Genomic DNA, 13,926 nt, shown 5'->3' with positions numbered 1-13,926 from the left:
CAGATGCAACTTAATGTGGATAAATGTGAGGTTATCCACTTTGGTGGCAAGAACAGGAAAACAGATTATTATCTGCATGGTGGTCGATTAGGAAAAGGGGAGGTGCAACGAGACCTGGGTGTCATTGTACAGCAGTTATTGAAAGCGGGCATGCAGGTACAGCAGGCGGTGAAAAAGGCAAATGGTATGCTGGCATTCATAGCAAGAGGATTCGAGTACAGGAGCAGGGAGGTACTACTGCAGTTGTACAAGGCCTTGGTGAGACCACACCTGGAGTATTGTGTGCAGTTTTGGTCCCCTAATCTGAGGAAAGACATTCTTGCCATAGAGGGAGTACAAAGAAGGTTCACCAGATTGATTCCTGGGATGGCAGGACTTTCATATGATGAAAGACTGGATCAACTAGGCTTGTACTCTCTGGAATTTAGAAGATCGAGGGGGGATCTTATTAAAACGTATAAAATTCTAAAGGGATTGGACAGGCTAGATGCAGGAAGATTGTTCCCGATGTTGGGGAAGTCCAAAATGAGGAGTCACAGTTTGAGGATAAAGGGGAAGCCTTTCAGGACTGAGATGAGGAAAAACTTCTTCACACAGAGAGTGGTGAATCTGTGGAATTCTCTGCCACAGGAAACAGTTGAGGCCAGTTCATTGGCTATATTTAAGAGGGAGTTAGATATGGCCCTTGTGGCTAAAGGGATCAAGGGGTATGGAGAGAAGGCAGGTACAGGGTTCTGAGTTGGATGATCAGCCATGATCGTACTGAATGGCGGTGCAGGCTCGAAGGGCCAAATGGCCTACTCCTGCATCTATTTTCTATGTTTCTAATCAACTTTGCAAAATGATTAGCTGTTTCCTCAGTCCTGCTGAAAGGTTTCCGCTCGAAATGTTGACTGTACTTTTTTCTATAGATGCAGATTAGCCTGCTTGGGTCCAGCATCTGCAGATTTTCTCTTGTTTGTAGCTGTTTCCTCTGATTATTGACTCTTGTGCCTTGCCAACAACAGCTGTTAAACTAACTGGCCTGTAGTTATTCACCTTTTGTCTTCCTTTCTCTTTGAACAAGGATGCCATATTAGCTGTTTCTAATTTTATGGTGCCTTCCAGAATTTAGTGAGGTTTGAAAATTTTCAAAGTTCAAGGTAAATTTATGTATCACCATATACTATCCTGAGATTCATTTTCTTGTGGGCACTCACAGTAGATACAAAGAAACACAATAGAATCATTGAAATAGCGTACACAATAATGATGGACAAGCAACAAATGTGCAAAAGACAACAGACTATGCAAGCACAAAGGAACAGAAAATAATAATAATGAAAAAGTGATAAATATCAAAAACACGAGTTATAGAGTCCTTAAGAGTGGGTCCATAGATTGTGGAACAGTTCAGTGTTGGGGTGAATGAAGTTTTTCACTCTGGTTCAAGAGAAATTTCAACCAATGATACAATTACCTCTGCAGCCATTTCATTTGAATCCTTCAGGAGTAGGTCATCTGGTCCTGGCAATGTGTCTGCCATTAGCTCTATGCGTTTCTCTGACACTTTATTTCTTGTAATTGGGATTTTTACAAGTTCTTCCATGTTACTTGAAATTAGCCCACCTCTCATCTTGGGCATATTTGCTACCTCCTCCATGGTAAAGAGACGCAAAACTATTGATTTGATATACCTTCCATGCCTTTGTTTTCTGTAATTAGGGTTAGGGTATTCTGTCAGTAACTTACCACAGTTGTTCTCGAGATGTTCCACACTCGAGACGTTCTCCCTTCCTATGAGTTATTAGTCTATTGCTACTGAAACCCCAAAACCACTACCAGTTGCTGCCATGCTGTATGCTCGACTTTTCAATTTAACATTATCCTGATCTCCTTTGTTAACCAAACTGTGTCTCTTTCTCGTGCAACCCTTTACCTGGGATAAATTCCTGATGAGAATTATGGACCAGTTGCTTAAACAGAACACTGCTCATCTAACCCCGTCCATCTTACCCCTGCACATCTAACCCTGCTCTCCTAACCTTACTCAGTAACTCTGCTCATCTAACCCCGTCCACATAACCTTGTTCATCTAACCCTGCTCAATAATGCTGTTCATCCAAACCTGCTCATCTAACCCCGTTAACCTAGTAGCTTCGTTTTCAAGTTCACTTTAGATAACTCCACCTTTCATACAACTGCACTTATTTTGCCATTGAACCTGTGTTGTTCACCTTCAAATGCTGCATCTGGATAGATAATATTGTGGTCACTAGGGGATCTTTACTCACAAGCTCTTTTATTAACTCTTCCTCATTACTCATGAGCAAATCTAAACCATTCTGTTACCAGATAGGCTCTGCAATTATTGCTCCGAGGAACGGTCCATGACGCACGTCACACATTCTTGCTCTTCAATGCCCTTGCCAGTTTGGTTCCGTGGGCTAAAATCTCCCATGACAATTGCATTTCCCTTCTAACACGTCCAGACATTTACCCATTTACGCACTGCCCTATTGAGAAGTCACATTTTGGGGCCTGTAGACCATTCCTTCCCTTCCCTTCTTTCCCCTGCTGTTTATTATTTCATCAAAAATTGAGAGTACACCACTATTCTCTGCCTCTACATCATGACTCAACTCTTCTCTTGTACCTAAACATTAGAGAGTCTGCAGATGCTGGAAATCCAGAGTAACACAACAAAGTGCTGGAGGAACCCAGCAGGTCATGCAACATCTATGGAAAGGAATAAAGAGTCAATGTTACGAGCCGAGGCCCTTCATCGGGAACCATTATCAGGAACCCAGAATATTGAGTACAAGTCACCCTGCAACCACATCTCAGTACCAGAATACTGCTAGCTCATCTATCTACTGCAGCCTCCAACCTGATGGCATGAACATTGACTTCTCTAACTTCCACTAATGCCCCACCTCCCCCTCGTGCCCCATCCGTTATTTATTTATATACACACATTTTTTTTCTCTCTCTCTCTCTCCTTTTTCTCTCTCTGTCCCTCTCACTATACCCCTAGACAATCCTCTGGGTTTTTCCCCCCTCCCCCTTTTCCTTCTCCCTGGGCCTCCTGTCTCATGATCCTCTCATATCCCCTTTGCCAATCACCTGTCCAGCTCTTGGCTCCATCCCTCTCCCTCCTGTCTTCTCCTATCATTTTGGATCTCCCCCTCCCCCTCCCACTTTCAAATCTCTTACTAGCTCTTCCTTCAGTTAGTCCTGACGAAGTGTCTCGGCCCGAAACGTCGACTGTACCTCTTCCTAGAGATGCTGCCTGGCCTGCTGTGTTCACCAGCAAATTTGATGTGTGTTACTTCTGATGGTAAATGCATTCAAATAGACAATTAAACTTAGATTTTTTTTAGTTTACCAACTCTGGATGTGCATTGAGCTGCCTACTTTTGATTACATTTTCTGCTGCAGCTTTTCATAGTCATAGTCATAGTCATACTTTATTGATCCCGGGGGAAATTGGTTTTTGTTACAGTTGCACCATAAATAACTAAATAGTAATAAAACCATAAATAATTAAATAGTAATATGTAAATTCCACACATTGCTTATCAATTTCCTTTTGTTAGAGATGTGCCCCCTCCTGCTTAGTTTAAAGGAAGTAAATATCAGAATGGCAGAGGATAGCTGTGAACAAAGAAAGGCCTGTAACTCTAACCCACCTCATCATAGCTAGATTCTATTGAGAAAACTTGATCTTTTGGCAAATGCCTGTGATTATCCAAAGGTGAGGGTGAGAGATGAGAGTTAATTAGGTAGAAGGTGAAAGCCATATGTGATGCAATATTTCCTCTTGCCTGGATGAAACTACACTATCCAAGACAAAATAGGGCCTCCATCCACCATCCTAAATACTCATTCCATTCCCTCATTCCCTTCACAGCACACTCTTTCACACATTCCAGATGCTCTAACAGCACTTGCCAGACCTGAAATCTCCAGGAGTATCAGGAATACAGGAAAAGTTCATGTCCAGCAGATTCCCCTGAACCCTGACACTCCCTCCCCTTTGTGGCTGCACCATGGGAGAATCATCTCTGGAAGAATTACTATAGTGGGGGGATGGGGAATAAATGCTGACCGACAACCAGATTGCAAATAGATCATTGAAAATATTGACAGTGTCAAATGTGAGACAGTGGGGAGGTGCTCCTTAATACAAGTAGGAATGGAAATCTCTAAACAGATCTTGAAGCTGGCCACTCATTGTAAATTCTAAACCAAGAATGATGCATTTTTTTCTTGGGAAAAGGTGTTAAGTGGAACCAAGATAAGTGGATGGAGCTGTCCAGATCAGCCATGACCTAATGGATGGAAGAGGCTGGAAGGGATGATTGGCCTTTGCCTAATTCCTATGTCAAGTAACTTACCTTGCTGTAAAGCAAATCAGGGTGCCATCATGGATGCCAGTGGTTAGAACTGTTTGACGATCCAATGAAAACATAATCGACTTCAGTCCTTCTGAATGGTAGGAGTGACACTGTGTTGTGAAGTACATCTCCTGGAGAGGAGAAACATTTGGCAGTCATTTGCAAACAGTTAAATTCCAGCTATTCCTGAACCAGCTGTACCTGCAACAATACTGTGCCACCTTGTTTTGGGGCTGAGTGAAGAGATATTGGTGAGAATCTTTCATGGCAATTAGGTAGCCAGACAAAAGCAACATTCTGAAACAGGCACAGTAGCCTAGCAGTTAATGTAATGTGTTTACAAAGCCAGTGATGGGAGTTCAATTCTGTAAGGAGTTTGTACTTTCTCCCATGACCACACGGATTTCTTCTGGGTGCTCCAGTTTCCTTCCACAGTTCAAAGACATGTGGATTAGGGTAAGTTATAGGCATGCTATGTTAGTGCCAGAAGTATGGAGGTACTTGCTAGGCTCCCCCTACCCCCCATTCATTACATCTTTGGACTGAACTGGTTGTTGATGCAAAACAATGTATTTCACTGTATGCTTCAATGTTTTGATGTAGATGTTAAAAATATAGTTAATCTCTATATCTAACATTTTTAAATGATGTGAAGTTATGGAAGAAGATGAGATGCTGAAAGGAGGAAGTAGCTGGGGAACTTGGGGTTTGGTTATGGGCTGATTTGACACATCACCAGTCTAATGGAGCAACAGTTAGAGGAGATGACTATTGACTTCGGGGAAGGTGTCAACAACCTTCAGCCTGTTTCCCATAAGTCGGTGTAATTATCCACAGTTAAACTCAGGGATGGCAAGGGCCGAGTTCAGAAGGAGACATGTGTTTTGGAGGGAGACATGGTGATGAGTGATGACAATTAATTGAATGGAAAGGAGATTAACTCCAAGGGAATTATGGCATGCAAGGTAATGCAGGAGGTCGAACTTGAGGACCTGAGTTATAGGGAAAGGCTGCACAGATTAGGACTTTATTCCTTGGAGTGTGGGTAAATGAGGGGAGATTTGATAGCGGTATACAAATTTATGAGGTGTATAGATGGGGTCAATGCAAGCATGATTTTTCCACTGAGGTTGGGTGAAACTAAACCTAGAGGTCATAGGTTAAGAGTGAAAGGTAAAATGTTTAAGGGGAACCTGAGGAGGAACTTCTTCACTCAGAGGGTGTTGGAAACGGGTTTTATTACAATATTTAAGAGAAGTTTGGATAAGTACGTGGATACCAAGGATATGAAGGGCTATTGGTTCAGGTGCAGGTCGACAGGACAAGGCAGAATAACAATTTGGCATGGACTAGATGGACTGAAGGCTTGTTTTTTTTGTGCTGTAATGCTCTTTGAATCTATGACTCTAGGATAAGGATCAGCAGTGGAGCAGGCTTGGGGAACCGAGTAATCTATGGATCTGCTCCTTTCAGTCTCATGAACTCAGCTGCCTGCTCAGTATTGCTGCTTTGCCCACACACATTCCATACTCTGTGACTTAACTGGTCCAGGAAGAGGTGTCAGAAGCTGTCGACGAAGCGCACATCACCAGGATGGTAGGAATGGGGCAACAGATAACTTGGGCAAAGTGGGAGGGTGCACTGAAGCACATCACCTGGTCCAACATCTGGCAGGCTGAACCCCAGTGTATCAAGTTCATGATGCAGGCTGTGTTACAATGTCCTGCCTAGTCTAGTGAACCTCTTTGCTTGGGGCAAAAGTGAGGCACCGTCATGTCTTCTCTGCCCAAAATTCTTGGGAGAAGGATGCTACCGCTAGCACCATGACCAGGTGTTGAAGGCAGTGGCAGAAAGTATCTCTACGGCCATTAACAACAGTAGGCATCTCCGCCAACCCAGAGAGTCCACAGCCTTTGTCAAAACTAGAGACCAACCACAACCTCAGCCCAGATCACCAGCAGACTTGCTTGCTCCGGTATCTGACTACTGATCCTGGCAAGCAATTAAAGTTCCCTGACTTCATCGCATCATCCTCATTGAGGCTTGACATGCACATTCATTCAGAAACCTCAAAGCAGGTGGTCATGGTCGAACTGACAGTGCCTTGGGAAGAATGGATTGAGGAGGCCTTCAAGCAGAAGAAAGCCAAATACCAGGAGCTGGTAGAGCCACGCCAGAGATAAGTGTGGAGGGCATGATGTGAGCCTATAGAGGTGGGATGTAGAGGTTTTACTGGCTGCTTGCTCTGCAGAACCTGCTGTTTACTTGGCATTATGGGGACTGCAAAAGAAAGAGTCATCAGGACTGTCCCAGGGGCTGCCAAGTGAGGCTCCAGATGGCTATGGATCAAGAGGTGTGACCCGTGGACCCATGTTGCTGGGACACAAGCCAGGGCCTGATCAACCCAGCTAGATTGACTGGGCGATGGTGTCTGTTGTTGAAAGACCCAAAACACCTGATGACCCTAGGTTGCATAACTGATAATGTTTTCCAGCACATACTACAATGTATCTCAATATCGAGTGGACTTGAACCAACAAAAAATCTGGAAATCTCCTCCTACTCTCTCGTATCTCTCCCTTGAGAGTTGCGTACACAGCCCACAGTACAGCTCCTGGTACCTGAGCCTGTCTGCATTGAAACACCACGAACCTCCCGTTTCTAATTATTCTGTTCCTGGCCTGCCCCTTTACCCACTATTGTTCTGCCTCCGTAAGGACAATGGATCTAGCTTAATGTAACATTCATTGTGGTATTTTAGAAATCCTGTTCTTCACTTTTTATTCCATCTGGTGGTGCCCAGACAGGGCATACAGACCTCGATGCCACTATCAGCTCAAAACAGATACGTGAACACATTCTAGTGGACTTGGGAGACTGAATTACAAGAGGTTGTGTAGACTAGGGCTTTATTCTCTGGAAGATAAGAGACTGAGGGGTGACCTGACAAAGGTACAGTATATAAGAAATGAGGGGCATAGACAGGGTGAAACCACAGAGTCTTTTCCCAGGGCAGGGATGCTAAAACCAAGGGTTCAAGATCAGAGGTGACAGATTTATAAGGGACACCATGGGCAACTTCTTCACACAAAGGGTGGTGTGTATCTGGAATGAGCTACCAGAAATAGTGGTTGTTGGACACATTAGTAACATTTAAAAGCCATCTAGATAAATACACAAATAGGGAAGGTTTAGAGGGCTATGGGCCAAACAGGGTCAGATGGGTCTAGCTTGCTTGGACAAAGGGCATACTTCTATGCTGCAAGACTCTATGCCTCTAAATGAATGAAATAAGCAAATATGCCAGTGTGTTTTGTGCTCTGCCTCAGACCACAGAGAGCAGTAAAGTTTATAACAGAATCCAAGCACCTGCCCACTAGTGCTGCTTACCATGTTTTTAGCATATCTTAATTGAATGAATCCATCTCTGGCCACTGAAGCCAAATATTGCTGATCTGGAGAGAGGTAGAGGAATCCTGGTCCCAGCTCATGGCCCAGAACTTTGACCTGAAGATTCAGGCTAAAAGTTCCTTCATTCTCACCCTGAGCAGAGGGAGGAGACAAATGAAACATACTGTTAATGAGGGGAGCAGACAGACTGGGGGACGGTGGAGTAGACGGAAACTGAGGATAAGATGGAGAGAATGAACGAGCCAATTGAAAACCATGTCAGATTTGGCAGAGCAGCCAAGTGAGAGGATAAATGTGGAAGGGGTGGGAAGGAAAGAGAAAGAAAGATGGAGAGAGGTAAAACGTGTGCTAGAGAATGGCACTGGGTCACATATGGGAATAGTGAGAGAAGGAGATGAGGGTGGGGTTGAAGCAGCAGACAGTGGGACGATGAGTGCAAGGGTGAGAAAGAAGGATAGGGAGCATTGTTACCGAACCATGACCAGTGAAGTGACACAGCATGACGGCAAGTGGGGAGGGTCTGCGAGGGCAATAGTGTGGAGGCAAATGGGAGAGTGAGATGATGCAAAGTGAGCAACTACAGGAGAAAAGGAGGGCAAGATGAGAAATATGAGAGAGGGAGGGTAACAGGGCAATAGCAGGGCAGGGTGAGCAGCTGGGTCAAGATTGGAGAAAAGGGAGGGAGTAAGGTAGGAAGCGAGTGAGCAACCTACAAAGCAGGAACCAGTAGCAGTGACTGGGAGTGCAAATACAAAAGAAATACGAAAGAAATGGGAAGAAGGACCAGGATATGTATCTGTGAACGTCAGAGTGAGGATGAGTGTGTGTGAATGTGAGTGTGAGGATTGGTGTGGGTGTGAAGACGAGTGTGAGGACTGGTATGGGCATGAAGGTGAGTATGAGGATGAGTGTGCATGTGAAGGTCAGAGTGAAGGTGAGTGTGAGGATTGGTGCGGGTGTGAATGTGAGTGTGAGGATCAGTGTGGGTGTGAGGGTCACTGTGAGGATGAGAGCGGGTGTGAATGTGAGAATGTGTGGGTGTGAGTGTGAGAATGAGTCAGTGTGAAGGTGAGTGTGAGGATGAATGTGGGTGTGAATGTGAGTGTGAGGATCAGTGTGGGTGTGAGGGTCAGTGTGAGGATGAGAGTGGGTGCGAAGGTGAGTGTGAGAATGAGTCAGTGTGAAGGTGAGTGTGAGGATGAATGTGGGTGTGAAGGTCAGAGTGAGGATGAGTGTAGGTGTGAATGTGAGTGCAAGGATGTGTGTATGAATGTGAGTGTGAGGAAGGGTGTAGGTGTGAAGGTGAGTGTGAGAATGAGTATGGCTGTGAATGTGAGTGTGGGTGTGAAGGTTATTGTGAGGAAGGGTGTGAATGTGAAAGTTAGTGTGAGGATAAGTGTGAGTGCGAAAGTTAGTGTGAGAATAGTGGATGTTGCAGTCAGTTTGAGAATGTGAAGAGTTCCTTCTAGGGCACCTTAACAATCTTGTATTTGTGAATGCTTCGGGTCACACTGGAGTATCCGTACACATACTGCTCAGAGTCATGTACCACAGACGTCAGCGGCAACTCTGTCTGACCGTATAATTTCCCAATAGCAGCATCAGTCATCTTTCCACGGTTGTTGACAGACGTAGGGGAAGCTGAGGAATAATTAACAAGGTGGATCGGTCAGCATGGGAGCAGCAACATCAAAGGGCCCAATGCCCGAGCGTTCACCTACTTACCTCTCTAGCTGTATATGCACACTCGCACACAGCCCGGTCCCTGTGCACACACCACTCACCAGAGAAACCATAACCACTGAGTAAATTCCAAATTGGCTGGGCTCCAATCAACAGGTAAGGTTGGTGCGTCAGTTAAATCGCTAGAGTAACACAGAGGCCTGGACTAACAATACTGCCTTTGCCCACAAGGGGGACAAGGGCTTTAGGTAGAGGGGAACCACCATCCGCAGACTTCTTTTGCATACCATTCTTATTTGGAAATATATGACTGGTCCTTTCTACCTGTGGAAACCCTTCTTCAATTGCACCTTCACTAGAAGGAATGGTTTAAGAAGTAGGTTATCAGCACCTGCGCAAGGGAAGTCAGGAATATTGCCAGATGACTAACAAATAAATAAATTACTCTGAATCCAGTGTTGTTGCTGGATCTTGGGGCAGACTGTGACAGTTAGCCCAGGGCTCAGACTACACTGAAACAATTTGGAAGCTGCAAAAGAATCATCACCTAATCTTCAGCAGAGCCAGAACCTGGGATTTCTCCTACCTGCAGTAGCCTCTCCAAGCAGATGGAACTTAATGAGTTGCGTCCCTCCATGAACTCTGTCCTCTCCGGACTGACACAATAGTGTCAGACAATCCATGTTCTTCGTCAGCTTGTTAAATGCAAGAGACAGTCCCAGAATCTCACCTCTTATCTCTGTTTAGAGATTAAAAAGAAGCAAGAAGTTAAAAGCTGTGAGAACAGGCACAAAACATGAAGCACAACTCACTCACGATCAAGACCACAGTGACAGCAAAAGGTCCACAATTTCACTGCGGAAAAGTTTTAGAACAGCTTAGTGCTTAGTCTGTACCCAGCCCATAACATCTGTTTCACGAGAGTGTTTAACAGGACAGTATATAAGAGTCTTAATTAGTACCTGGCCAATACCATTCTGTAAACTGATGAGGTGCCGTAACCACTTAGAATCTTTATTAATTATATCAATGAAGGGACTGTATGCTGATGATGCAAGGAAGGGTTGATGAAGGGACTGCATGCTGATGATGCAAGGAAGGGTTAATGAAGGGACTGCACGCTGATAATGCAAGGGTTAATGAAGGGACTGTGTGCTGAAGATGCAAGGAAGGGTTAATGAAGAGACTGCTGATGATGCAAGGGAGGGTTAATGAAGGGACTGCACGCTGATGATGCAAGGAAGGGTTAATGAAGGGACTGTGCTGATGATGCAAGGAAGAGTTAATGAAGGACTGCACGCTGATGATGCAAGGAAGGGTTAATGAAGGGACTGTGCTGATGATGCGTGGAAGGGTTAATGAAGGGACTGCACGCTGATGATGCAAGGAAGGGTTAATGAAGGGACTGTGTACTGATGATGCAAGGAAGGGTTAATGAACAGACTGTGTGCTGATGATGCAAGGAAGGGTTAATGAAGGGACTGCACGCTGATGATGCAAGGAAGGGTTAATGAAGGGACTGTGTGCTGATGATGCAAGGAAGGGTTAATGAAGGGACTGCATGCTGATGATGCAAGGAAGGGTTAATGAAGGGACTGCACGCTGATAATGCAAGGGTTAATGAAGGGACTGTGTGCTGATGATGCAAGGAAGAGTTAATGAAGGGACTGCACGCTGATGATGCAAGGAAGGGTTAATGAAGGGACTGCACGCTGATGCGTGGAAGGGTAGCAAGGCTTGAGGAGAACACTAAAAAGTTGGAAAGGGACTTAGGCAGGTTGAATGAACGTGCATAAAGATGGCAGATGGACTATAATGTGGGAGAATGTAAGTATATTGGCTGCCTGCCTTTTTGTTTCTGGAGGATCACTCTGCTGCTGGAGAGGAGGTACTGCCTTTTTATCGCTAGGGGATTGCTCTTCCGTGGAGAGGGGCAACTGCCTTTTTATCACAAAGGGTTTTCTCTGCTACCATGGAGGGGAGGTTGCCTTTTGATTGCTGAGGGATTGCTCACTGCAAGAGAGGGTAAGTCTTGCTGCTGTGCCAGGAGGGTATTGCCTGGGTTTTCTGTGTTTTGGATGTGGACATTTTTTTCAGTCTTGTGGTCTTTTTGTGTTCTGTGTTTTTCACCCTATCTTTCTCGTATTTTTTTTGTGTGCGGTGGTAGGGGATTTTGAGTGTTGATGTGCCTGTTGTGTTTTTGTTTTTTTTTGTGCAGGGAGAAGGGATTTGGGGGCTGATGATCGTGCTGCCATTATTTTCTATCTTGGTTTTGTGGCTATCTGGAGAAGTAGAATTTCAGAGTTGTATACTTTGATAATAAATGAACCTTTGAACCTTTGTATCAGTTTTGGGAGTAAGTATATCAAAGCTGAATATTATTGTGGTAGTCTAAGTTTATTAAATCCTGTGTCAGAAAGGCTTGAGTGTTCCCATTATAGAACCAGAGCAAGTTGGGATGAATTAAAGAAGAAAATGGAAACTTGGCCATTTTTGCAAATGGGATCTAAGAGTTTCTTAAATGCCCCTAATGAATCAGCCTCTACAATCCACAGCAGTGTTTTCAGGACTGCTGAGGTAATCAGTAAATATATTTCAGGGTTGAGATAGGTAGCTTTTTGGACTATAGAGAAAGGAAAGGTCATTGCAAACAGGCAGGGTATAGACCAAGGCCAAAGATTAAATCCGAAGAAAGCGTGATGGGATATAATGCAATCCCAGCTCCTGTTCTTTACATTACATCCTATGGTGGGGTGGTAGAGGAAGAAATAACGGTCAGTCTGAAGCATGCAATTTAATTGTGAAACAGACAATTTATTCAATAGTTACCCGTGTATCCAAATATTTTAAATGATTTGGAGGGTTTGGCATTCATGACAAATATCAATCCATCAGTGCATCCAGCCACAAGGATCTGTCCCTCCTGGTCATATCTGAAAGATCAGCAGAGCATGGAATGTTTCACAATGGGGGAGTAATATCCCAACAGATTCATTGCACATTAGGGGAATGATACCCCTGATGACCTATGGTACACTACACAGAAGTATCACTACAAATTCATTATACATTTGGGGAACAATATCCCTAGAAGCCTATTGCACATTAAAGGAGCTATATCGCTGTAGAGTGAGTATATCCAATCATGATATCACTGAAGATCATCTTGGTGAGCACATAATAGACAATCTAACCTGGACCTATAACACTTCCTCATTAGTCAAGAAGGTACAGCAGCATCTACACTTCAATCTCCTCGGTATATTAACTGCTTTAATATACATTCACTGGCCACTTCATCAGGTACACCTGTATACCTGCTCATGAACATAAATATCTAATCAGCCAATCATGTGGCAGCAACTCAATGTATAAAAACATGCAGACATAGTGAAGAGGTTCAGCTGTTGTTCAGACCAAATAGTGAAATGGGGAAGAAATGTGATCTAAGTGACTTTGACTGTGGAATGATTGTTGGTGGCAGATGGGGTGTTTTGAGTATCTCAGAAACTACTGATCTCCTGGGATTCTCACACACAACAGTCTCTAGAGTTTACAGAGGATAGTGCGAGAAACAAGAAACATCCAATGAGCAGTAGTTCTGTGGGTGAGGACATCTTGTTAATGAGAGGGGCCAAAGGAGAATGGTCAGACTGGTTCAAACTGATAGGAAGGTGACAGTAACTCAAATAACCATGCGTTACAACAGTGGTATGCAGAAGACAATCTCTGAACGTACAACAGATCGCACTTTGATGTGGACGGACTACAGGAGCAGAAGACCATAAACATATAGTACACATTCAGTGGCCACTTTATTAGGTATAGGAAGTACATAATTAAGCGGCCATCAAGTGACTTTTGCTGATCCATGTTTTAACTTTTCGTCTACAACTTTTGCAAGATTTGGCAAAACAAATCTCACATAATATGTACCAACACTAGAAATTATCTAAAGTCTGCAATGTTTCGGGTTTGCAAGCACCACATGTACTGGTGAATTCTGATATCAGGTCATTGATGTGAAACGTTAACTCTCTTTCTTCCTATACAGATGCTGCCTGGGCTGCTATGTGTTTCCACATTTTCAGACTTACATCAGTTTTACTGAGACTGGCTGTAATCCATCGGCACCTACTTTAGCCCTAAATGATTTGCTCTGAGTTTTGAACAGAGGTATTTGGAGAAATCTCTTCTCCAGCTCCGTGACTATAACCAACTGGTGTGCGCAAAAAGCTGATGTACCACGTCTACTTCCTGCAGAGCAGCACGCACAAGATGCTGGAGGAACTCAGCAGGTTAGGTGGCAATTATGGAGGGAATAAACAGTCACTATTTTGGGCTGAATCCTTTCATCACAACTGGAAAGGAAGGGGGCAGAAGCAGGAATAAGAAAGTTGGGGAGGGGGGAGGAGTACGTTTGCAGATGAGAGGTGATACCAGGTGAGGCTGA

General features: G+C 44.2%; 1 protein-coding gene across 1 annotated transcript in view; it reads right to left on the bottom strand.

The window, feature by feature from the left end:
• The window catches only part of cfap43 (cilia and flagella associated protein 43), a 129,607-nt gene that overhangs the window by 69,065 nt on the left and 46,616 nt on the right, over positions 1–13,926 (bottom strand). Inside the window, exons 12-16 of the mRNA XM_063071432.1 lie at positions 12,303–12,406; positions 10,060–10,212; positions 9,265–9,431; positions 7,770–7,922; positions 4,380–4,510 (exon numbers count right to left, since the gene is read on the bottom strand). Coding sequence (XP_062927502.1) covers positions 4,380–4,510; positions 7,770–7,922; positions 9,265–9,431; positions 10,060–10,212; positions 12,303–12,406 — 708 coding nt within the window. The remainder of the gene's footprint in view (positions 1–4,379; positions 4,511–7,769; positions 7,923–9,264; positions 9,432–10,059; positions 10,213–12,302; positions 12,407–13,926) is intronic.

The sequence above is a fragment of the Mobula hypostoma genome, chromosome 19, assembly GCF_963921235.1.
Source record: "Mobula hypostoma chromosome 19, sMobHyp1.1, whole genome shotgun sequence".
Classification (NCBI taxonomy): domain Eukaryota; kingdom Metazoa; phylum Chordata; class Chondrichthyes; order Myliobatiformes; family Myliobatidae; genus Mobula; species Mobula hypostoma.
The sequence above is the reverse complement of the archived record's forward strand: the minus strand, read 5'-3'. Positions and strand labels throughout refer to the sequence as shown.